Source organism: Xyrauchen texanus, chromosome 36, assembly GCF_025860055.1.
Source record: "Xyrauchen texanus isolate HMW12.3.18 chromosome 36, RBS_HiC_50CHRs, whole genome shotgun sequence".
In the NCBI taxonomy this organism is placed as follows: Eukaryota; Metazoa; Chordata; class Actinopteri; order Cypriniformes; family Catostomidae; genus Xyrauchen; species Xyrauchen texanus.
The window spans coordinates 36,740,584-36,766,007 of record NC_068311.1 but is presented as its reverse complement, the minus strand read 5'-3'; the positions used below and the strand labels follow the sequence as shown (position 1 = coordinate 36,766,007).

Sequence of the window (25,424 nt, the reverse complement as noted above, 5' to 3'; positions counted from 1 at the left end):
AGCTGGAACCAGCTTCCAGAAGAGATCAGATGTGCTCCTACAGTAGTCACATTCAAATCCAGACTCAAAACACATCTGTTTAGCTGTGCATTTACTGAATGAGCACTGTGCCACTGTGTGTCCGACTGTTTGTACTGTATTTTATTTTATTTTATTCTAAACTGTTTCAATTATTCTTATTTTTTTATTCTTATTTTAATCTCTTCTATGTAAAGCACTTTGAATTACCATTATGTATGAAATGTGCTATATAAATAAACTTGCCTTGCCTTGCCTTGCCTTAACCGGTATGTCTCTGCACCGATTTCATATTTTTTTAGAATTGCAGCTTTCACTTGGTCATAGTCTCTGGTTTGTGAGGGATTCATAGCCACAAAAGCACTTCGGGCCTTGCCAGTTAGCAAGGGAATAAGACGAACTGCATGAACTGATACACCTCTGCAAGTCTTTCAAAAGTTGTAAGGTAGTGTTCAATATCATCTCTGTCCTCCAGCTTGGCTATTCGAGGTTCATGGTCTATCACCCACTTTGCAGCTCCTTCCGAAGCTCCGTGTCTTGTCCGCTCCATGTCTAGCTGCATTTGGGTGACCTGGTGGCTGAGGACCTTGTAATTTTGTTCGTGGCGAGAAGTCTCTCTCTCCTGCCTTTCATCCCGGTCCTTTTGATACTGCATGAATGACTGAAACATTTGTGCCAGCGCTGTGATGGCAGCATCTCCCCCAGTGGCTGGGATTTCCACAGGCAGCAATCTCTACTCGGCAACACCTCCAACAGCAACTTGGTCCATTACTGCATCTGTGCCCTCTTCAGGCTGACCCCTCGTTTTGGGTGGCATGTCAGCAGGGCATTACCTTATGCAGGCACGTCACTCACTGGTGGGAGGATCCCACTTCTGACACCATATGTAGGAAGGCCAACCAGTTGGAGTGGAAAAAAAGGAAATGACGTGCTGTACAAAAAAGTTGATGCAAAATCCAAAATGGTGTTTTATTGGAGAGTGCTAAAATATTTACAGTGCAGGAGAAACAAAAATAAATAAAAACTGTACAAAACGAAAAGAAAACAGCAACAATGTGCTAATTTTGGCTAAACCAAATGGCCCAACGTTCGCAACACTGCTTACTATACAAGTTCACAATAAAAAAACTGCTATCCTTTAAGCCAGCAAGCTTATTTATAGGCTGAAGCCCCGCCTATAGGGCATACCAACCTGAGGTACAAAACTAAAACGTTTGTAACAATCAATTTAAATAATATAAACACCCAACACAACACTTAAACCTTCCAAACAGCTAAAACAACAACCATTAACAGAAAAAGAGTTTAACAACAAATTATATGACAAACACAACTGTTTCCAAATCCCCCCTCCTCTGACATCACACCCAAAATGGTATCTTCCACAGGAAGTGATGTGGCTGTTGCTTTAAAAAACAGTTTAACCTGGATTATGGGTTTGGTTGTGCAGAGTGTGAACCCGGGAAGTTTAACTGCAATAAGGTTTGTGGAAAATATGTGGGAAAATAAAGGTAATTATCATATAAATTATTGCGTGTTCTGGCATTCTGTTCATTTAGGAAAATAATGACAAACTTTAAGAAAACCTATAAAGATTTGCAAACTTTAACAAAACACAGCAGTGACAAACTTTGGACTGAACAAAGCAAAAGATCCATAACACGTTCCTGATGTGTACACAGATGTAAATATTGCCGGCAATGCACAGTATCCGTGAAATGGGTGTATGTTTGTAAGTCCAAGTTTATAGAGTCACCAGGTTAACCTGTGACAATCAGGGTCCTAATAGGCCCTAAGAGATTAAATCCTTCCCGGCCAAGCCTGTTCCCCTCCAGGGATCTCTCAGTGGTCCTCACTGGCCTTCAGAGACCCCCCTTTAGAGCTTATAGAATCAGTTGGACTCAGTGCCCTCTCTCTAAAAACGGCCCTGCTGATCGCGCTCGCCTCCATCAAGAGGGTCGGGGACCTGCAAGCATTCTCTGTTAGCGACGCCTGCGTGGAGTTTGGTCCGGCAGACACCAATGTTATCCCAAGACCACGACCGGGCTACGTGCCCAAGGTTCCTACCATGCCATTCAGAGACCAGGTGGTGAACCTGCAAGCGCTGCCCCAGGAGGAGGCAGACCCAACCGCTTCGTTGCTGTGTCCGGTACGTGTTTTGCGTACCTACTTGGACCGCACGCAGAGCTTTAGATGTTCTGAGCAGCTCTTTGTCTGCTTTGGCGGACAGCGGAAAGGGAATGCTGTCTCCAAACAGAGGCTCTCCCACTGGGTGGTGGATGCCATTTCATTGGCCTACCACACCCAGGCCGTGCCCCCCCACCTGCGGGTCCGAGCACACTCAACAAGGAGTGTTGCGTCCTCGTGGGCACTGGCCAGGGGCACCTCCCTGGCAGACATATGTAGAGCAGTGGGTTGGGCAACACCTAATACCTTTGCGAGATTTTACAATCTCAGGGTTGAGTCAGTATGGTCCCGTGTCTTCTCATGTCTGAGCCGGTAGAACTTGGTAACACGCTGATGAACTGACTGGGTGGATCACTTGCATCTAGCGCCCTTTCCCTCGGTCGAGGTAAAACTGTGCGCTTTCTCTCCCAGGAGATTCCATATATTCGGATCACTGGATGATTCCTCCCTAGCCCTATGGGTCTGCAATTCGGCGGAGGAATTCGCTGACCCAATCCACTACGGGTACTTAATGTACCTGTACTGGAATAGGTGCTCCACAGGTCCGGACTCCTGCGCGGACTCCTCCTGTGTGTATATTCAGCGGTACGGTCCCCTTGCGAGTGGACCCGCGTCTCCCTTAGGCAGTTCCAGCTGCCCTCCAGTCGCCGTGCTGTAGCAACTCCCCCCTCCATTGAGGCTGGATCTACCACCGTGCCATTTTTTCCACATGTGACCTGAGGGGCCCATGTGATGTATCTCGCCACTTACCTCCCCATTTCTGGGCAGGTGTGGTCTCCGCAGGGTCTTTTCCCCTTGAAAGAATAGGAAACTGGGTAAGACCCCCTTCCCACGATGCATGTAAGGGCCCCAGCCGCTTTGATTAGACTTGATTCGGTGATTTATCAATGGTTTAATGACTCTCTCAAAACACAAGAAGTTCATTTTTGTGCCACCTTCACCTTCATTTTGTAAATCACACAGCTGAAGGTGGCAACATATTAACGTCTTATATATATAAACTAATTAATATTATTATTATTATTATTATTATAGTAGTATTTGATATAGGGGCAACATGTCTCCCTCACTTTTAGAAATAACTGAATTCTCTATTGTAAGTTATTGTTGATAAATTGATTATTATTATTTATTTGTTTTATTTTTTTACATTTTGGTAACATTTAGTGAGTTTTAAATCTCTAACCTTTTTATGTCTTTTTCACTGAAACACTTAAATGACCTATAATGTCTCATGTACAATGCCAAGCTAAAAAACTGAATGGGGCTGACAATCAGGATTTCTTTCATAGAGCCACTTGTGTGACAATAATAATCTAATGTCATAGGATACATCTAAATAATATTGTTCTTTGACTTTTCTATGTTTTTTGTTTGGCTATTATATTGAATTTAAATGAATTATGAGTATTATTATTACTTTGGACCAATGTTTGAAATGTTTGACTGTCATTAAATTATATGATAATTCTTTAATTTATTATAAATTTTCATTCATACATAGTTTCTACATTTTTGTTCTAACTATTAAAGTTTTATCATTAAAAAAAATAATATTTCTTCAAATTTCAGTTGATACGATTTCTTTCAAATTATTATTATTATTATTATCAAATTTTATCATTTTGGCTGTGTTAATGCCAATGGTGTACGTTTTGCCAAAGGTGTGTATTTTTGGGGGAATTTTTATATTTCAATCTCAGTTCCTTTTATACATCTATAATATAAACTGTTTACACAAAATAATAATAATCAGGACCTTAATGATAAAAATGTCCCCTTTGAAACCCATTAAAATGGCAACATTTGATCCCAATGCCATTAAAGCATAAAATCATGAATTCTATTATATTATTCTTTCATTCTGGAGCACCTGGTTTCAATGTATATATATGTATATTGTATATGTATATAAAAATAATATATGTATATTATTTTTTTCTCACCAAATTGTGCCATTTTTCTCACGATTAGCCTATGGAGAAAATACATGTTTTTTTTTCTTCCTATTTTCTGTTTGCTGTATTATAGAGCACTGCAGGCCAATTGAATATATTATGCAGCTAAAATTGTGTGGATGTGAAGGTAAGAGTGTTTTTTTGTATTGAGAAATTTGTATGTGTGTAAAAATAAACAGTGGCATTAAATCAGTGAACGTGGAAAATAATATTAATATATAATAGTTTTATGGCAGTTTTTTTGACATGGACAATTTTGTCCTCTAAAGACCTGAGTGTGAGGTTTTTATTTTATTTTATTTTTAAAATCTGACGCTTCACAAAAAAATTACACATGTTTGTTATGCTCAAATAGATGTGGTCTCATTCCTTCTCTCCTGCCTGTGGTCAGGGGTGGACTGGGAAGAGAAATTGGTCCTGGATTTTAAATAAAAACCTGACAAAAGTTGTTGTGCGGGGGTGTTGGTTGGAAGTTGCATGCTGCGTTTTTGAGGCACATTCGACCTCGAGTTGCGGCTGGCCCACCTGGAAAAGTCCCGTGTCTCCCAATAGCCAGTCTGCTCCTGCCTCTGGTTTCATTGCGCACTGGAATGTTTGCGTATATTTACGTTTCCGTCATATGCTCTTTCAGGAAGTTATTAATTCTCTACTTTCCACACATAGGCTACTAATATTCCTGCGTCCTCGGTCTGGTTAAAATGATCTTTGAAACAGTAATCACAATGGAAGTGAAGTTATCAATTCTGCTCTTTGAAGCAAAGCTGAGTGCCTGATCACCGTGAAGTTTGGCGAGATGCGGCTCTTTCGGCTTCTGCTGCTTTTTCTCTCGTTCTGGACGTCACATTCAGTGTTTAAAATACCCTTAAAAATCTTCGCTGGGAATTTCAACGCGTCCGTGCATTTGGACCTCAGGCCTCTGAAACAGAATGAAGGCGCAGTTCAGAGCGGACTGTCCCTGGCATCGGATCCAGCGGGGATTGTCAACTTTCTGGACATGATCAATAATTTAAAAGGAGACTCAGGGAGAGGTTATTATATGCAGATGGCCATTGGGACACCGGGACAGACGGTAATTTGCCAACTTTTTGATATCATCTTTTAATTTAACATCCTAAGTAATAAAGTTTTGAAATAAAAAAAGGTTATTTTTTTTTATAACTGTCCAGCCAAGATAATGCACATGATATGTTGCAACATTTACATTTTAAATATATATAAAATAATAAATCTCATTAGTCATCATTGTCTCTATTTAAACACTCTGATCCCAGTATTTGGACACGTTTAACGTATTGTAATGATGGATATGCCATTGGATATTTTAAAGAAATAGTTGTGAAGTTTTAATTTATAAAATTATAGATATGCTTATCAAAATAAGACAAAGTATTTGGACACAGAAGATACATTTAAAAAAAAAGTATGGATATCATTGCATTAGATAAAACATCAAAGTCAGTGACATTTATTTTAAAGATAGCTTTCTGAACAAACAGTAGCTCTACTCCATTTGTTTAATGTCAACATATTTGCTTTTCTGCACGTGTAAAGGATGTCATTTTAATAGTTAAACATTACATTTAGTGGCCATTCAAGATATAGGGGACATATTACATTTGCTTTAAACTTTAAATAAAATTGCGCTCAGTATTTGTCATAGTTCCTTAAAATTCACCCATATTATGTAATATAGTGGCGCCAAAGAATATTTCGACACTAAATGTTAAACCGTAGTGGAATATGTCCATAGTATCACGTCTTTGGTTACTTTGAAGTCGGTTCGTCTCAAGTTCACACAGTCCTAGCAAAGTCATTGCAAAAATGGTTCGGAAAAGTGAACTTGGTTCAGAGAGAGGCTGTAGCATCATTGCTTTGCTGATGCTAAACGGTATAATGTATACCGTTATAATGTATTATTTAAATGCACACTTTAATGTATTTAAAGTGTAACTTTCAGTAGGTATCCAACAGAGGCGGCGGCAGCCGATTTTGCCGGGGCTTCAGCCCTGAATGTTTTGAGTGTAGCCCCGAATGTATTTTGAAAAGTTGACTGACAAATATGAAACCGGACAATAGCCTATGTAAACCTCCGAAATCATAAGTTGCCTTATTTCATTGTGATTTGGCTTTGCACATACTGCATACAGCCTGTAAAAATAGACATAGGCATAATCTAGCCTATAGAATAAGTTCCTTTGCTGTCGGTAGCCTATGGGCAACTCCGTTTCTTCCTCTCTGTTGAATATGCAGCAGGTAGGGGAGGAGCTGACATCAACTTACTTTACTTAGTGGCGAGTTAACAGCAGTTAGCAGGAAAGACAGCAAAAATGAAGCAAATGAAGCTTCTAAAATTTCCGAAAGAAGTCAGTGGGTAAGAATTCGCATTTGTTTTTGTCCTTAAAGTCTAAAGATCATCATCTGGCTGGCTTTCACCCACAGTAGGCTAAACCTCAAGACGTCTGCTACTGACTGGTATCACATGTTGTAACCTCTAGCCTTGTGGTTAGCGCATCTGCCTCTCAAGCTAGAGACTGTGGTTTGAGTCCAGTTTGGAGCATAATTCTCTTGTTTATTAGGTGTTATTTTCTCTAAGGATAACCAATAAGCATTAGCATAAAATGTATGTGTGACTTGTTTTGTGATATTAGTTTGTTGTAAATATACACTTTGAGGGTAGCAAAGATGTGCCAGAATCAGGCATGGAAACTGGTAACAATTAATCAGTCACTTTACTTTAGAGAAAGTTAAAAGTGAAACATTTCTTATCCCAATGATCCTAATGAAAGGATTTTGACAGAGGAACATGGAGAATTATATACAGTTCGATGCCATGGTGTGTCAATGAACTTAGACTAAAGTCATTCATGTATTGCTTTAATTTAGGATCTTATACATCATTTTGAATATTTATGTAAAAAAAAAATGAAATTATTTATATAAAACATTTTTTTTTACTTCACTTTACTCACTATAATATAACTCTTTTGTGATGACTTTATTGTAATGTACATGAAAATTCAAGAATCATGATAGATCTTAGGGCAATCCCACTGATCTGCTCTTCCCAATACATTTTCTTCAATGGTATTGGTCTACAATTTGAAATATGTAGCACTTGATGAATGAGTTATTTCAAGCTGATTTGCAATAAGTTATGTGCTGTATCTGTTCTTTTGCATCACAGATGATTCAGGGAGGAGAGAGGATGTTGAGGATAGAACTAGAGTGGAAGATTTAGGAACTGTAGAAACAGGCCCAGCAAGAGCAGAACTCAAAGAATACTCTCTCACCAGCTTTGAACTACAGAGAAGTGGTTGCTAGTGTGAAAATAAAATTGTCGGATTTCCTTCAATGCTGGAAACGCCTCTGGTATCCAAATACATTCTGTGGTCACTATACTAAATGTGCTTTAAGAGTTCTCTTAAGGTCGACCTTCCTCAGTCTTTATAAAAAAAAATTTAAAAAAATTATAAAACCCTGATCTCAGGTCAGCTGTTACTGTGCTTCTCATCCAAACAGAAAAGGTGGGCAGACTGATCTCAGATCAGTAGTTTAGGCATCAACGGCATATCAATTCAGGCTGCATGTGATATGAAGGTCTCTCTGAAATGCCCCAGGCACAGGAGGGAAACCACTGAGCCCTTGATCTCTGTGCTGAGTATATGTGAGAGTCGACTCACATGGGTTCACATGACAGCAGGCCCCTGAATGAGAGCAGCTGACTCTGATTAGGGCCTGAAGGAGGCGTGTTTGCCCACTTCCCTGTACCGGCTTCATGGTCAGTTAGTTTTGCTTTTGTATTATATAAAAAATAAAAGGTTTTACTTGAGATGATAAAATAATATAATTTGTGTTAAACCACACCATGTGTTGTTGGAATATTGAAAGTTACATTTGTGGACCAACATTGTTCAACTTATTCATAGGGTTGCACCGATACCACTTTTTCCTGTTCCGATTCCGATATCTGAAATCTCAGTATCTGCCAATACTGATCCGATGCAGTGTTGTTGTTTTTTTTTTTTTGCATATTCCATTTATAATATCTTTAGTTCATTGTGTGGAACTAATTGGGGGAACTCTTTTATATGTAAAGAAACACAAACCTCTAACTACACATTATTTCTATATAAATGTATAGCTTATTAAGAAAAACTTTTTTAATTTGTCTACTGGATAATGAATCAGCAAAATTAACAGTACGTTTTTTGTAAGTGTTCTTGTATCTGGACGTCAGGATTCAGATCTCCTTTTTTGTTCAATTTAGTTTTAAGATATCAGTTCACTTTTCGTTCACAGTTATTTATTAAACTAATAGTTATTATTATAATTATTATTGACTTTAAGAATTTTAAATACAGTAATATAATTCAATCATGCACCTTTAACTTTAAAACTCTCAGGCATTTTTTTAACATTCTAAAGTCCTGTATGTGTCTGTTTGTAGGCAAGTTCACAGTAGTTTAATTCGCTTCTTATTCAAATTCTGGTAAAAATAAACCTCAGGCGCCATTCTAAATGCATATTTTAAGTGAAACTAACTATTGAGCATCTACATCTGAGGTGTTGTTTGTGAGTACTGCTCAAATGCTGCGCAACTCGTGAAGTGTATTGAATGAGTGTGTGTGTGTACAGAGCAGTGTCATTCATAAATATTATATATTTACATATACCACAGTTAGTTCCGGTCCTCGAATCTGATTGGACGAGAGACGTTCCATGAGCACTGATGATGTGACAGCATCAGCACTCAGACGCTTCACTGTGTGTGTATCACTCCGTGTTCCCCTTCTGTCGCTCTCTCCATGTTGTGTCAGAGAAGCGACACTAGGGGTCTCTCTTGAGCGCCGATATTCACCTCTGGACTATGAAAAAAGGCCAATGAGAGTTGGCAACCAGTATTTGCATGTCCGGCCCCCGGACATACGGGTATTTAAGTGGCGCAAATACGGGAGTTCATTCAGAAAATTTCTTCGGAGCCGATGGTCGTGCATGAACTCTGCTGCGAGTTACACACCAAGTTCCTGGTTAATCCTCTGACGCTCTGCATGCTGTTGGATCTGACGGCGCATAACAGCGGCGTTCTCATTCGTGCATGGCTGTGCATTCTTGCCCCTGGGTGCTTGCCCAGCGCAGAAAACTCGAAAGAGTTATTCTAAAAGAATAATTTCGCTCTAAAGAGCAAAACACAGCGGCGTTGAACGTCCTTCTCAGGACGCGTCTTTTTAAAGACGATATTTCCGCCCCTGTGTAGTTTCTGGATGTGGTTGATGTGTCCCCACCTCTGACGGTCATAAAAACTGCCTTGCATTCCTGGGTTGCGATCACACGCAGGCAGCGTTTTTATGAGTGGTCTATGTTTTCAGTGCGAGAACAAAGCCATGACAGCATTGCGGTCGTAGGCTTTCTCTTGTAGTGAGAGAAAGCCGCTTCAGCCTGCCCCCGCGCCTCACCTCCTTCCCACGGGATTGAGGCAGGCGCGCAGGCGATGAAAGCGATCTGGGGACAATGGCGGGCTCCGTTTAGCCGGGTGAACCCCTCGAAACCCCCGCCTCCCGGCACGCTTGCTTGTTTCTGTCCGAGCTCGGGATGAGCATTCTCTCCAATGTGTTATGTTTTCAGTGTGAGAACATAGCCCGCGGCAGCGTTGCGATCTCTGCTTTCTCTTGTAGTGAGAGAGAGCCATCTCAGCCACCCCGCGCCTCGCCTCCTTCCTACGGGATTGAGGCAGGCGCCGTGGCGATGGAGAACGATCTGGGGAGAATAGCGGATGCTTTCGCCGGGTAAATCCCCCCGAAAACCTCCCGCCTCCCCGGCACGCTTGCCTGCTTCCCTCGAGCTCAGGATTAGTGCGGCCCGCTTAACGGCCTACCGTTCGGTCCCTCGAGCTCCCCAGCATTGGATGATGACATCACCGCTGCATCGGAGAGCGTAACAGCGGCGTCGGATGCGGATAACTCGCCTGGGCGCCACCTTCGGGTCTCCGCCCAGTCTGAACCTGACGCAAGAAGGTCCACTATGCTTCCCGGGCTTAATTGGTTCCGCGGGCATGTGCGCCGCTCACAGCCGCGCCCCCCCTCCCTGGATTCCTTCCCGGACGTGCATGACGAGCTGAGCAAGCCCAGCTTCCTCGCTCCTCCGCTCTCGCTACCCTCGGTGGTAGAACGGTCCCAGACCGTTCCCCCCTGCACGCCATGGCCCCCTCCTGCAAGTCCACCGGGCCAGGGCACTTCAAAATCTGCACTTGGGTAGTCCTGTTCTTGACGTGCTGCAGGAACTGCACTCGAACAGGCGATGGCCACTCCGTGGTCCAGAAACGCAACGATGGACAGGCAGTACGGGAGGCAGACAAACCACGCTTTCTCAAACGCCCCCGTCTCCCAGCTCCGTCCATTGGGCGACACCACTTGACGACTTCACCCAGCAGTCCTCAGTGGTGAAGAAACAGACGAAGGCTATTTTCAAGCAAAAAAAGCTAACTGCCTTGCATTCCTGGGTTGCGATCACACGCAGGCAGCGTTTTTATGAATGGTCTATGTTTTCAGTGCGAGAACATAGCCATGACAGCATTGCGGTCGTAGGCTTTCTCTTGTAGTGAGAGAAAGCCGCTTCAGCCGCCCCCCGCGCCTCGCCTCCTTCCCACGGGATTGAGGCAGGCGCCGCAGGCGATGAAAACGATCTGGGGACAATGACGGACTCCGTTTCGCCGGGTGAACCCCTCGAAACCCCCGCCTCCCGGCACGCTTGCTTGTTTCTGTCCGAGCTCGGGATGAGCATTCTCTCCAATGGGTTATGTTTTCAGTGTGAGAACATAGCCGCGGCAGCGTTGCGATCTCTGCTTTCTCTTGTAGTGAGAGAGAGCCATCTCAGCCGCGCCCCGCGTACATTTTTCCGCAGTACACGGCCAACATGCCCATTCCCTGCACGAAGAAATCGCCTCCCTTCTATTAAAGGACGCGATAGAGCCTGTCCCACCAACCGAAATGAAGAAGGGTGTCTACAGCCCTTACTTTGTTGTACCCAAGAAAGGCGGCGGCTTACGACCGATCTTGGACCTGCGAGTTTTCAATCGGACCTTGTCCAAACTCCCGTTCAAAATGCTCACCCAGAAACAAATTCTATCTGGCATCCGGCATCTAGATTGGTTTGCAGCAGTAGACCTGAAGGACGTGTACTTCCACGTCTCAATTTGCCCTCGACATCGACCCTTCCTACGGTCCGCGTTCGACGGCCAGGCGTATCAGTACAAAGTCCTCCCCTTCGGCCTGTCTCTGTCCCCTCGCGTCTTCACGAAAGTCGCAGAGGCAGCTCTTGCCCCGCTCTGAGTAGCCGGCATACGCATACTCAATTACCTCGACGACTGGCTCATACTGGCTCACTCTCGAGAGTTACTATGCGCACACAGAGACCAGGTGCTCAGGCACCTCAGCCGTTTGGGGCTTCAGGTCATCCGGGAAAAGAGCAAGCTCTCCCCGGTCCAGAGCATCTCTTTTCTCAGTCTGGAGTTAGACTCAGTCTCAATGACAGCACGTCTCTCCAACGAGCGTGCTCAGTCAGTGCTGAAATGCCTCGCTTCCTTCAAGCCAGGCGCCGTGGTCCCGCTAAAACGTTTCCAACAGCTCCTGGGGCATATGGCATCCTCCGCGGCGGCCGCGCCACTGGGGTTGATGCATATGAGACCACTTCAGCACTGGCTCGAGTCCCGAGGTGACTCGAGTCCCGAGGTGAGCATGGCGCCGCGGCACGCACAACGTAAAAGTTACTTCTGCCTGCCGCTAAACCTTCAAACCCTGGACAGACCTCTGCTTTCTAAGGGCAGGTGTACCCTTGCAGCAGGTGTCCCGACGCTTACAAATTGGGTTGGGGCGCCGTGTGCAACGGGCATGCAGCCGCAGGCCGGTGGAACCGAGGCTCGCTGCGCTGGCACATCAACTGCCTAGAGCTGCTGGCTGTTTTTCTGGCCCTGCAGAAGTTTCTCCTGTTAACTCGGAACAAACACGTCCTAGTCAGGACAGACAGCACCACGGTCGTAGCCTACATAAACCGCCAAGGTGGAGTACGCTCCCCCACATGTCACAGCTCGCCCGTCGTCTCCTCCTTTGGAGTCAGCAGCGACTGGAGTCACTGCGCGCCACTCACATCCCCGGCAACCTCAATGTGATAGCGGACGCGCTGTCAAGACAAAGCTTGCCTGGCGGGGAGTGGAGGCTCCACCCCCAGTCGGTCCAGCTGATTTGGGACCGGTTCGGCAAAGCTCAGGTAGACCTGTTTGCCTCCCAAGAAACCTCCTACTGCCCGCTCTGGTATGCCTGGACAGAGGCTCCCCTCGGGGCAGATGCGCTGGCACACAGCTGGCCCGCGGGGCTGCGCAAGTACGCATTCCCCCAGTGAGCCTTCTTGCACAGGTGCTATGCAAGGTCAGGGAGGACGAGGAGCAAGTCATTCTGGTAGCCCCCTATTGGCCTACCCAGACTTGGTTTTCGGACCTCACGCTCCTCACGACAGCCCTTCCCTGGTGAATTCCCCTGAGGAAGGACATTCTTTCTCAGGGACGGGGCACGCTCTGGCACCCGCACCCAGACCTCTGGAACCTCCACGTCTGGCCCCTGGACGGGATGCGGAAGATCTAGCTGGTCTACAATCTACCGTCGTAGATACAATCAGCCAAGCCAGAGCCCCCTCTACCAGGTATCTTTACGCCCTAAAGTGGCGTCTTTTCGCCGATTGGTGTTCTTCCCGAGCCGAAGACCCGCAGAAGTGCGCAGTTAGGTCAGTGCTCGTGTTTCTTCAGGAGAGACTGGAGAGGAGGCTGTCCCCCTCCACCCTCAAGGTGTATGTCGCCGCTATCGTGGCCCACCATGACATGGTAGACGGAAAGTCTCTTGGTAAGCACGACTTCCAAGAGACTTTTCTAAAAGGTGCCCAGAGGATAGCTCCCTCCTGGCCTAACCTGTTCCCCTCCTGGGATCTCTCGGTCGTCCTTACGGGACTCCAGAGACCCCCCTTCGAGCCGCTTGACTCAGTTGGACTCAGGGCCCTCTCTCTCAAGACCACCCTGCTGATCGCGCTCGCTTCCATCAAGAGGGTCGGGGACCTGCATGCGTTCTCTGTTAGCGACGCTTGCCTGGAGTTCGGTCCGGCAGACACTTTCGTGATCCTAAGACCGCGACCGGGCTATGTGCCCAAGGTTCCTACCACACCCTTCAGGGATCAGATAGTGAACCTGCAAGCGCTGCCCTGGGAGGAGGCAGATCCAGCCCTTTCTCTGCTGTGTCCAGTACGTGCCTTACGTATCTACCTGGACCACACACAGAGCACTAGACGCTCTGAGCAGCTCTTCGTCTGCTTTGGGGGACAGCAGAAAGGGAATGCTGTCTCCAAGCAGAGACTCGCCCACTGGGTTGTCGACGCCATTTCCCTGGCTTATCACACCCAGGCCATGCCCCCCCCTTTGTGGGTCCGAGCTCACTCCACCAGGAGTGTTGCGTCCTCATGGGCACTGGCTAGGGGCACTGCCCTAGCAGACATTTGTAGAGCAGCGGGCTGGGCAACACCTAACACTTTCGCGAGATTCTACAATTTCCAAGTTGGGTCAGTATCGTCCCGTGTTCTCTCAGGTACCGAGCCCGTAGAACTCGGTGGCATGCTCACGATCTGACCGGGTGAATTGCTTGCACCTAGCGCCCTTCCCCCTAACCAGTGGAAACAGTGCGCCTTCATTCCCAGGAGATCTCAGGTTTGGGACACTGGTTGATTCATCCCTAGCCCTCGTGGGTCGCAGTTCAGCGGAGGAACTCGCCGACCCAAGCCACTGCGGGTACCGCAAACTACCCTGCACTGGTGTAGGTGCTCCACAGGTAAGGCCTCCTTCGGACTCCCCCTGTGTGTAACGCCACGGTTCTGTCCCCTCTGGCGAGCGGACTCCGTGCTTCCCTTAGGCAGTCCACGGCTGCCTCGGTTGCCGTGCTGTATGTTCCCCCTCTATAGTCTGGATCCACCACCGCACCGACTTTTCCACATAGGCCCTAAGTCAGGCCTCTGATGGTTTTGCCACTTAAACTTGCCTCCCTCTCGGGTAGGCGTGGCCTCCGCAGGGTCTTCTCCGCCCTGAATAAGGGCTAAGACCCCCTTCCCTCAATGCGTGTAAGGGCCCCGGCCTAAGTTGCTCTATGCAAGAAACATAGAGAGAAAAGAGGCCCGGCCAGGCTTGGCCCGTTCCCAGGTTGGCAGCCAGCACCTTGTTCCCAATTCCGAGTAACGATAAGGAATCCTGATGGCTTAAATGGGGCATTGGGGAAGGGTACGTGCATCCTGATACAGTTGGTCGTCCTGCACGTAAGAATACCTGCTCGCTCCTGTATCAGCAGTTCACGTACATGGTTCAGCGCGTGGCACTTTTATAAGTGGACCCCTAGTGTCGCTTCTCTGACACAACGTGGAGAGAGCGACAGAAGGGGAACGTCTAGGTTACATATGTAACCTCCGTTCCCCAATGGAGGGAACGAGACGTTGTGTCTCCCCTGCCACGTCGCTGAGCCGAGCCACTGTTGTGGCCGGACCATTTCCGGCTCCTCAGAAAAATCCTAAATGAACTCCCGTATTTGCGCCGCTTAAATACCCGTATGTCCGGGGGCGGGACATGCAAATACTGGTTGCCAACTCTCATTGGCCTTTTTTCATAGTCCAGAGATGAATATCGGCGCTCAAGAGAGACCCCTAGTGTCGCTTCTCTGACACAACGTCTCGTTCCCTCCATCGGGGAAAAGATGTTACATACATAACCTAGACGTTAATGCTGTTCTAAACTAAAGTGTATCTGTTAGGAGTTACTGGCTTTATTTTTTAAATTACATATGTTAGTCAGCAGGTGGTGGCAAAAGATAATTTTTGTGTCTAATATTAGCCAGTTGGTGATGTAAAGTGAATCCGTTAGTCATTTTTTACATAGAACTGCGCTCACTGATCGCTCGTATTACTAATACATTACCAAAACTAGGAAATAGCTTTAAATGGCTTTAAACGGACAACTTCAGGATTAAGGCTCATGCTGAGAGACACAACAGACTGATTTATTACAGAACTCAAGTGATTACCTTTTATCAGAGTTTCCACATTGGATACATACTGTTTAAAATGGCAGAGGACATCGCTGTTTCTATAGTGAAAAAATCACATGTACATAAGTATTCACAGCCTTTGCCATGACACTCAAAATTGAGCTCAGGTGCATCCTGTTTCCACTGATCATCCTTGAGATGTTTCTACAACTTGATTGGAGTCCACCTGTGGTAAATTCAGTTGATTGGACATGATTTGGAATGGCACACACCTGTCTATATAAGGTCCCACAGTTAACAGTGCATGTCAGAGCACAAACCGAGCCATGAAGTTCAAGGAAATGTAGACCTCAGAGAAAGGATTGTATCATGGCACAGATCTGGGGAAGGGTACAGAAACATTTCTGCAGTATTGTCTGCTGGTTTATCCACTGGTTTAGCACCCGATAAGCTAAATTAATTATGTATATCAGGCAATGGCACAATCGCGCCCACAAAAATAGCTGCTGAATGTTATTTGCTTGTGCAATTTTGAGCTTGTGGGTCAATTCTTAGTGCTATATAGCAGAGGATGCAGCATACTACTATTATCTGACACACTTTGACAGAACTGGGCAGCATCACTGACTACTGTGATCCATACCTGAATCGTCTTTTTAACATGTGGAAAGTGTGCTTGATTACCCAGAGCATCTAGTTAAATGCCAGATTACAATGCTCTTCTCCATCATTTGAGCATTATTTGAATTACTGCTGAAAAAAATCTATAGAAAATGTACACTAACATCTCTTTTAAATAAAATTATTTTGCTGCCTGCTTTTGTTTGGCAATAATAGTGCAATCTAAATTGTATCAAGCATTTTTTTGTGAATATGCAATCCATAATAAGCCTAGTTTACATAGAAAGGAGGCGTGTTTGCGTAGAAAGAAATTATAATTACCTAATTTAAATACTGAAGACGCTGTGCAATTTCAGCGCTGATTGTGGTGGTTAAACTAGATTGTGGGTGGTTAGCAGTGCTTGAAGTGGGCGGGTACCAGGGCTGGACTGGTAATCTGGAATACGACAAGCAAAAATGAGCTGCCGTGTTATGCAGAACAGATGTTAACACAAAATATGCAGAATATCTACACCCCCCACCCCCCCACCCCCAAATATAAATACTACACGCAAAAGTGGCACAACTGTTTTGTGAATTTACCTATCTTTGTTTATGGTGCGACGCAACCAAAGTCAAAGCTTTGAAAACTTATTTATGATGCATTTGTACATAGATGCATCCTTTAAAAAGCCCTTATAATAAGTCTACCTCGGACTGATTCAGAATTCAATTGCAAAGTGGATTGCTGTGGACTAATGATAGGCTTATGTTTAATGATATGGAAATAAACAAATTAGTGCCTTTTTTTGCATTGTCTAATCATTGCTTTACTTGTTTAGCAAAATAATGTAATTCATTTACATTTTCTGAATTATATTTATTATATGTTTGTGTGTGTGTGTATAATATATATATATATATATATATATATATATATATATATATATATATATATATATTTTACTGAAAATTATACTGAAATCCTTATAAATAGTATATATATACTATTTATAAGGATTTCAGTATAATTTTTTAATCATATTGAATTATTGTTATTTGGGGACCTTTGCAAATATCGATATATGCAATTAATTGCGATTAATTCACTGAATTAATTGACATATCATGTAATTAATTAGATTTAAAAAAATTATCAATTTACAGCCCAAATATTTTTCATTTTCTAAAGAAAAGTTGCATTGTAGTCAGATCAAAGCATTCTTACATCTCATAGTGTGTCTCTGGAAATGTTATAAAATTATGTAATTGTACAACATGCTTATTCTTGCATCTCATCACAAATGAATAAGGTAAACTGCAAGAGGCAAGGATCTTCCCGCATCCTCTGCGAATATGTAATTAAGAGCACTCATGTTAATTGAGGCACTCTTCCTAAACAAGCCACTAATTGCGGAATGTGTCCTATGGCTGAGGCATCAGGCTGAAGTGCCTCACATCAGCTAATTGATACAAACAGGTAGCAGATGCGTTCCCAGTGACAAAGTGCCTGCCAATTAGCTAAGCCACCTTGATAGGGGTGATTAGAGTATGCTTCACCAGTAGTGGAGCCATGGGGGCGATGAAAGGAGGGTGAAGAAAGCACAGGGAAGGGACCAGAATCTTGGAACCGAAGAGAGTTAGTGTGTGCCAGGGTCCTGTTGTGGATTGGCAAAATGTTTACTGGAAAAGTAGTCACAAAGTATGTAGCATGGCTGGAGTTTTTGTGCCAGAGTGGCAGGAACATTGCCAAAGCAAGCAATGTATCCTTTAAGTCCACATTAAAAATAAAAACTGACCCATTTGTTTTCTTAATTATCTTTTTGTGCACAAATCATCTTTACACATTATTTCAAAAGAAAGAATACATTTCTTTCCTCAAAATGTAAAGACTTGCTCCTCTTCTGAAATTACATTTCTTGTTGGCTGACATCACCTAGGCAGGAAACAATGTTAACCAACACTCAAATAGCTATTTTGCCATTATTTCAGGCTACTGTTGTAATGTCTTGCCAGTAGTTAATGCAGTAATTTAATGCCAGTACTGCAAATAAATAAATAAATAAAATGATTCTTAATCAGTATTTTCTTGTTTTCCAGAAAAAAAAAAGAAAAAAAATTGAAATATTCTGAAAACAAGATATATTTACTTCACAAGCAAAATGGCATTAGATATTTTGTCTTGTTCTCAGATAAATCTAAAAAAATTTAGTGAGGTATATGCTTTAAAAAAAAGAAGAAAGAAAATAAGAAAAGAAAACATTATTTTCTTATTAACATTTATTAACTTATTTCAAAGGAAAAACAAGTTTATTTTTCTTACCCCATTGGCAGATTTGATTTCTTTCTTGTTTTAAGCATAAAGTTTATTATATTTTGTCAGATCTCTCTAAAAACAAGACAATCAAGTAAATACATATATTGTTTTAAGAATATTTCGATTTAGTTATTTTTTTTACTGGAAAACGAGACAAACTTTTTTTTTTTTTGCTGTAAATTAACATTAATGTGATAAAGGTCACTGCAATAATAGTAAATTGCAATACATTTACTGTTAGGAAAGATTATGCTTGACCCTCAGCCTCCACGTCCCACTCAAAAATCCTGCTCAAAACTGGGTCGCAAATATATTTGTACAAGTTTATGAAATTACTCAAAAATACTTTCAAATTCACATAAAACAGTTTTATTACCTCTTCGATAATGAACATGTTTTCAGTCACTGAGATTAAAGTCATTTTGATATTTGTTTCTCGGGCTTAAAGTTAAAAACGTTGTGGTGTAACTATCTGTAAACATTTGAAGCTCAAATCTCATTTTCACTTCGATGCTGTGTAAGTAGCTGAAATGGGAAGTGCCTTCCAGGGTTGACTATCTCTTAAACCTTTTAGAATTACACCAATCTGGATAGGCAGATGCCACTTGGTGCTCCACCCCTCATGCATGTGTCATCGTGGCTATATAAACTGGAGCACAGCGCCATTTCATCTGAATTTTTCTATTCGGGGTCACAATAAAAATATATCGTACCCTGGAAACCAGACTCTTTGTCATTTAGATTTGCACCCCTTTTCAGCGAGTGGATATTTGTCAATTCTCCCTGACTAACAGTTTATCTTTTGAACAGTTCTGGGTTTGATATTGATTACATTGTGTTTCTTTGCAGTGAAAATATATTTTGTAAATGTTTCCACAAGCACATGAAAATTTGTGATATCCCTCTGTCTGACAGGCATGGGCGCTGTTTTGTAAACAGCACTCGTTGAAACTGATTGCATTCATTGTGAGTTCATGAAACTTGAGACACTTTGCTCTTGACTTGCTTTAATTCTGGAAGCTGAATCCGCGTTCGTCCTGAAATACTCTTCCTCCTGCTACCGAGGGTCCACATGAGGGAGGCACATGAGGATGGGAAATGGAGTGCTGAGATTTTTAAGAGGATTTGTTGCCGACCCAAGCCTCACTTGCCTCCATATCAATTGGCTTCACCTGTTCAGTACGAGCACTGTTTATTGCCTGGGCTGAGCCCAAGCTGACATGGAGATTGTTCGTGGAGATTGATTGTGTTCACTGTGAGTGCATGATACTCAATATTCTTTGCTCTCAGCTTGCTTTTAGGGAAAGCTGATGCTGGTGCCCTCTCCTCCTTATCTAGCCTTGTGTCTCTCCTCTACTCCATCTCAAGCTGCTTTGCCTTTTCAGTGCACAAATGGTGATTTGCGGCTCACTTTAGCGCACCACAATCATTCATGTTTGGCTTTGGTAATGATGTCAGGGATTTTTTGTCTCTGAGATTTTATTAGTGTGACGTACTTGCTCAGGTGAGGCGCTTACCTAAATTCCCCCTGCGGGCTAGAAAATGGGACAATGCAGCTTAATATGACTTGACATTCTCCCTATTCAGCAAGATATCAGGTCTCTGGGGCTGCTGCTTTTAAAATGCTTGTTAAATGCTCCGTGCCACAAATTGGCACTCCAGCCACCAAGTTTATTGGCAGGTCTATGGGTGCCCCAGTGTCTAAATTTGTCAGGAATTCGCTTGTCTCTTTCCTCGCCATTGTAGGAAACGTGAGCAGTACAGCTCCACTATTATGTTGACAGCATGCCAGAAGAGTGTGAATCTGTAGCATGGTGTTATGATATACAGTTCCAACACCATCACCATTGAAAGGGAAGATCTTTGTTATAAGTTTAACCTTGGTTCCCTGAATGAAAGAAACAAGATGTTGCATAGCTTTGCCGCACTAATGATTTCTTGTTTTTAAGGGACCAAGAGATAGCTCTTCTCAACTTCAGTTGAAAAATCCTGATAAAATGGTGCTGTGCTCCAGTTTATATTCCCATGATGACAAGCTCATGAGAGGTCGAGCACCAAGCAGCATCTGCCAATCAAGATTTCCGTGAATCTATAGGGTTTAATAGATCATCACTCCTGGTAGGAGCTTTCCAAAGCATCAGCTACTGATGCAACTTCTCATTCCCTACTTTAGTTAACCAAAGGTACATTCATACATTAAAAAAAATTTAAGTAGCCATTTGTTGTCATGTGTTCTCTTCTATGTAATGCCCACATTTCATAATCCAGTCAGTTACAGATGGATTAAATGGAAGAACAATGGCCTGCGAATTCAGTTTCATGTAAATATATCTTCCAAACAATTGTTTTTAGGGTGCGCTTCATGTACATTGTAGAAAGGTTTCCCGCATGTTACCTGACAGACTGCCCAGCTTTGTAGACTGGTAGGGTTAGGGTTAAGACCCAGTAGTCAATTTAGACTGTCAGTCAGAATGCAAGAACTTTTTCCAATATGCGTAATTAACCATCTGTCCAGTGCCAACATTGCAAAGTCCACCCAGAGTACACAGATATTTAAGATGTTTTCAAAGGTGTTGTGTTATACTACTTCGTTTGTACTGGTTGCCAGAACACTCATCAACAATTGTCTCCAAATAAAGCCTGGTAGGAATGGTGAATTCTATACAATTATGTAAAATCCTGATGAAGTTCTGCCTCTATTAGCTTATTCACAAAGGTTTCTGGTTGCAAACACAATAAGACTATTATTCCTCTTTAAATTGTTCACGCCCCAGCCAGAAACACACATTAGTTATGAGATCATGTTTGGAATAGTATACAACCATACTACTTAGGGTTGCTAACTGTACTGTATGTGCCGAGATGACCCGTATTTTGGTCGAAATTTTAAAAAAAATTGTCCGATATATTAGCAAGTGTACAGGGTAAAGTGGGCAGTGTTTAGTATACTGTTCAGAATATAGCCAAAGTCAATCTATTACAATTCCTCTCTTCTCTCTAATTTAGAGAGAAAATCATTACTTAATAACAATTCAAACATGGCATTAAAATGCATTCCTGGGTTTGAGTCAAACTGCTTTTAAATGAAGCTGTTAGGATAAGTGCAGCGGAGCAGAGCTGTGTGTATATTATGATGGCAATAACGATGAGGAATGCCCATGATGGCCTCTTTGGCAACTAGATGTGATGGCACAGCTCTGTTACCTCATTAGTTCCCCCTCGTTAAACCAGCGCTCAAACAACATTATTCCATGCTTGCCTGGCAAATGGAAACATATGTATGGAGTCGTTAAATTGGCGGGCTTGATCGTGTCAGAAGGGATTGGAGGGATATGGGTGGTTGATGTTTAAGCATGAATATTTGGAAAAATATATTAGATATAAACTAGAACAAGACATAGATTTTTTGAATTTACAATTGAGTACTCAGAACTATGTAGCCTATTATTTCTGCATTTGTATTCTAACCTATTTTGTCACTTTTCTAAACTAAACTTTAGAATAATTTCTAATCTAGTCTATTGAAATCAACCATTTTGTTGGCTAACAGAATATCAACACAATATAATGTAAAAAAATATATATTTTATTTTTATATGGGTCAGTGATGTGACTTTTTAATTTTTTTGGTCCAGATCTATTAAATTACTCAAAAAAAAAAAAAAAAAAACATTGGACACCCCTACTGTAGGGGGACTCCTAAGGTCTCTCCAAGGGCTGAACAAGTGGCAGACTGGCGTGATGACCACGTGATGTGTGCCGCTGCGCCATGCCTACCTCAGTACTCGAGTCTGAAGCGGTCTTGTGTGCATCAACCCAAGCAGCGTGACTGTCGCTGAGGATGCCATATGCCCCAGGAGCCTGAATGACATCAGGCTGTTCAGCACTGACTGCGTGCGCTCGACAGCCAGTCGTCGAGGTAGTTGAGCATGTGGACACCCACTTCCCTTAACGTGGCAAAATCTGCCTCTGCATCCTTCGTGATGACGCAAGGAGACAGGGACAGGCCGAAAGGGAGGACCTTGTACTGATACGCCCGGCCGTCGAAAGCAAACCATAGGAAGGGTCTCTGTCGAGGTAAAACCAAGACGTGAAAGTACGAATCCTTCAGGTCTACTGCCGCAAACCAATCTTGATGCTGGACGCATGGCAAAATGTGCTTCTGTATCAGCATCTTGAACAGGAGTCTGTGCAGGAGTCCCGGTTCAGAACTTGCATGTCCAGGATTTGCCTCAACCCACCACCTTTCTTCAGCATGATGAAGGTCTTGCTTCATCTCGGCTGGAGGGACAAGCTGTATCGTGCCCTTTTGCAGAAGGACCGTGATTTCCATGGACAGGATGTTGGTGTTCTTGCCCTTCACTGACGTGAAGTGGACGCTGCAGAACCCGGGGCGGTCGCCTGGTGAACTGAATTGCATAGCCAAGTCGGACATGTTGGAAAGCACTAGCCATGTATCCAAGCTCCAGGCGAGGGGCACTAAAGGGACAATCGCATCTGACATACCTGGGGGTGGGGCCTCGCGGTGGGGGTAGCAGGAATATGCCACGTCGAGCTGGTTGCTTCGACCCGAGTTGAGGGAACCCTCAAAGCACTTACCTTGCTCTGCGTACCTGGTGTTTGGCGGGTTGGCATCTGAGGAGGAGGGCCTTTTGGGCCTTCCTCGAGACTCGTCACAACCGGCTGGCTGGGGGTGTAGTTTATGCAGTGCAGCCGGACGTGCGAAGGTGGGGGGGTTTTGCGCGAGGTAACGGCGGCCGTGTGACACAAGGAGAGATTTTTGACAATGTGGTTACCGCAGTCTGTCCAGGGTGTGGCAAACACAAAACAAAAGAGGAACAAAAGATTCTCCTCCCGGCCCTCCACCGGGGGATGGAGTGGTCTGGTCACCAGCTCCAGAGTTCCAGCAGACATCTTCCTCCATGTGTCGTCTGGAGCCTTCTTGGGGGTCTTAATGCCAGGCCTTGAGGTGGGGGCGTCAGCTTCCTGCGGGGGGCTCTATGCCGGGGCTGAGGACTCTGCTCGGACTGGGGCGGAGCCACCTGGGCTTTCGATGCCACAGGGGGATGCCCTCGCTGATCAGACGGGGTACATACTCTTGTGCCGCGCAGGGGCAAGATGTGCTGTATTGCCTCTGTTTCTTCACAGCAGAGAACTGCTGTGTGAAGTCTTCGATGGTGTCGAGTGTTAAGTTTAGAATTTAGTCATACTGGCTTCACAGAATCATCACTGCATTTTAATTTTATTAATGCTTATTTAAAATATTGCTTTATCCTTGTGATTGTTGCATAATCGGTCTGACAAATGTTTTTCTGAGCCATGCACAATAAATGGAGACTGGAACACAGCCATCCAATCTACACTTGAAATCACACTGTGCACATTCTTATTCATTGTTTACAATTCAGTTGTATTTAAAAATAACTTTTATTATAACATACTATTATAATATATTTTATTATCATATCTCATTTATTACATTATATTATAGCCAGTGTTACTTGGTTTTTTCTTTTTTCAAGAGATGTGAATTAATATAGTGATTAAATATTATCCTTCAAACCAAAGCATATATGAGTTGTCATCTCAAAATTAGGTAATTCTGACACTTCTGTGAATGCAATTAATATTTGCTAAATAAGCTTGTATACATATTTCATGCTGATATATAAGCATATCAATGTGTTTCCCTACTGTCCACCACAGTGACCGTCAGTAATGTATATGTGTGTGTGTGTATTTATGTATATGTGTTAAAACACTGTGGTATCGAATGTTCACAGATATTGTAATCTGTTACACTGTTAATTTGTCCAATGAATTTAATTTGTACATTTAAATTTAAGTTATATACTTTATTATTTTGATGTCTTTATAATTATTCTATGTGTTCCAAGCTTTGGCAATATTGTAATATATACAGTCATGCCAATAAAGCATTTTGAATTGAATTGAATTGAATTATAAGCACTACATGGCCTTTTAATTAAGTATAAAAATGTATTTATCTGGTGATGTTTTTTGTCTTTATATTGCAAATATATATATTGTTATCTCCATGTAGGGTTACCATTAAGTCTTAAAGTACTTCTGTTGTCTGCAGCTAACATCTTTATGATATCTGTCTTATTCAGAATATATATGAATATATTAATACCTGTATAAAGATGTTATAAAAGCCAGGATTGATGTTAAAATCAGTTACTTTAAATATTGCAATGTAAATATAATTTTCTGTCTCATTTAATTATAATAAAATTTTCTCCAGTGTGGATGATTGTGACATTCTACATGTTAGCATGAGACATGATAGAATTGCAAATTATATTCAATCCAACTCATATTATGGCCATGTAAATCTAGTTACTTTTGAATGATATTGTAAAACGGTTAAAGATGGGCAAGGAGGAGGCGAGAACCGGCTTTTCAATATAAATAATAGTTTTAATGATAAACTTAAAAGACAACATAAACACACACATGACGGACATGTCTGTAAACGATCTCTCTCCCGCACGACCCTCTGTAGTCAACCTTTATACCTCAGAGGCTTGATTAGCCGGGTGTGTAGGATCACGACCCTGCCCCACCCTCTGCCCTGCCACAGATATGTTCCAGGATACCTGGGAGAGAGCACTTTTTACATGCAGTAAACAACACCCACAGAAATGTCGACAGTAACCCATAAGAATTTATTCTGCATAGAAAAGTAGTCCCATTTCATAAGGATGATTAAGATGACTTTACAGCTCAAATAATAAACATCTTTTATTGAATAATTTACACATTTTCAAGCTTCATATCTTCTTTAAAAGCTTACAGTACAATTGCCCCACAGAATTCCATTGAGTAAGTACATTATTTTACATTTTATATTTGTTTCTAGAAACTGAGGGTTGAATTGAAATTATTTTCTGTAGTATTTAACAGAGCTTAAAATGTTTAAGCCATAATATTTCTCTAAACTGGGACTGTTATTTCTCTATATGCCAAACAAACAAGCCACAAACCACGGTGTTGTGATGGTAACGTGTTAATTCAGGTAGTGACGCAAGTGTTTTGTCTTTGCAGCTAAACATCCTGGTCGATACTGGAAGCAGCAACTTTGCTGTAGCTGCAGCAGCACATCCCTACATCACACACTTCTATAACATACCACTGTAAGATCAAACAATTTTTTTTCTCCCCTTTTCTCCCCAATTTTGGAATTCCCAATTCCTACTACTTTCTAGGTCCTCGTGGTGGTGCGGTTACTCACCTCAATCCTGGTGGCAGAGGACAAGTCTC

The 25,424-nt window shown here is 42.9% G+C and overlaps 1 protein-coding gene across 2 annotated transcripts in view; it reads left to right on the top strand.

Annotated features, from left to right (window-relative positions):
- The first annotated feature begins 4,856 nt into the window (after window positions 1-4,856).
- The window catches only part of LOC127629872 (beta-secretase 2-like), a 39,543-nt gene continuing 18,975 nt past the window's right edge, over window positions 4,857-25,424 (top strand). For both annotated transcript variants that reach the window (XM_052107156.1, XM_052107155.1), the window contains exons 1-2: window positions 4,857-5,232; window positions 25,209-25,297. In XM_052107156.1, coding sequence (XP_051963116.1) covers window positions 4,957-5,232; window positions 25,209-25,297 — 365 coding nt within the window. In that variant the 5' untranslated portion in view covers window positions 4,857-4,956. The remainder of the gene's footprint in view (window positions 5,233-25,208; window positions 25,298-25,424) is intronic.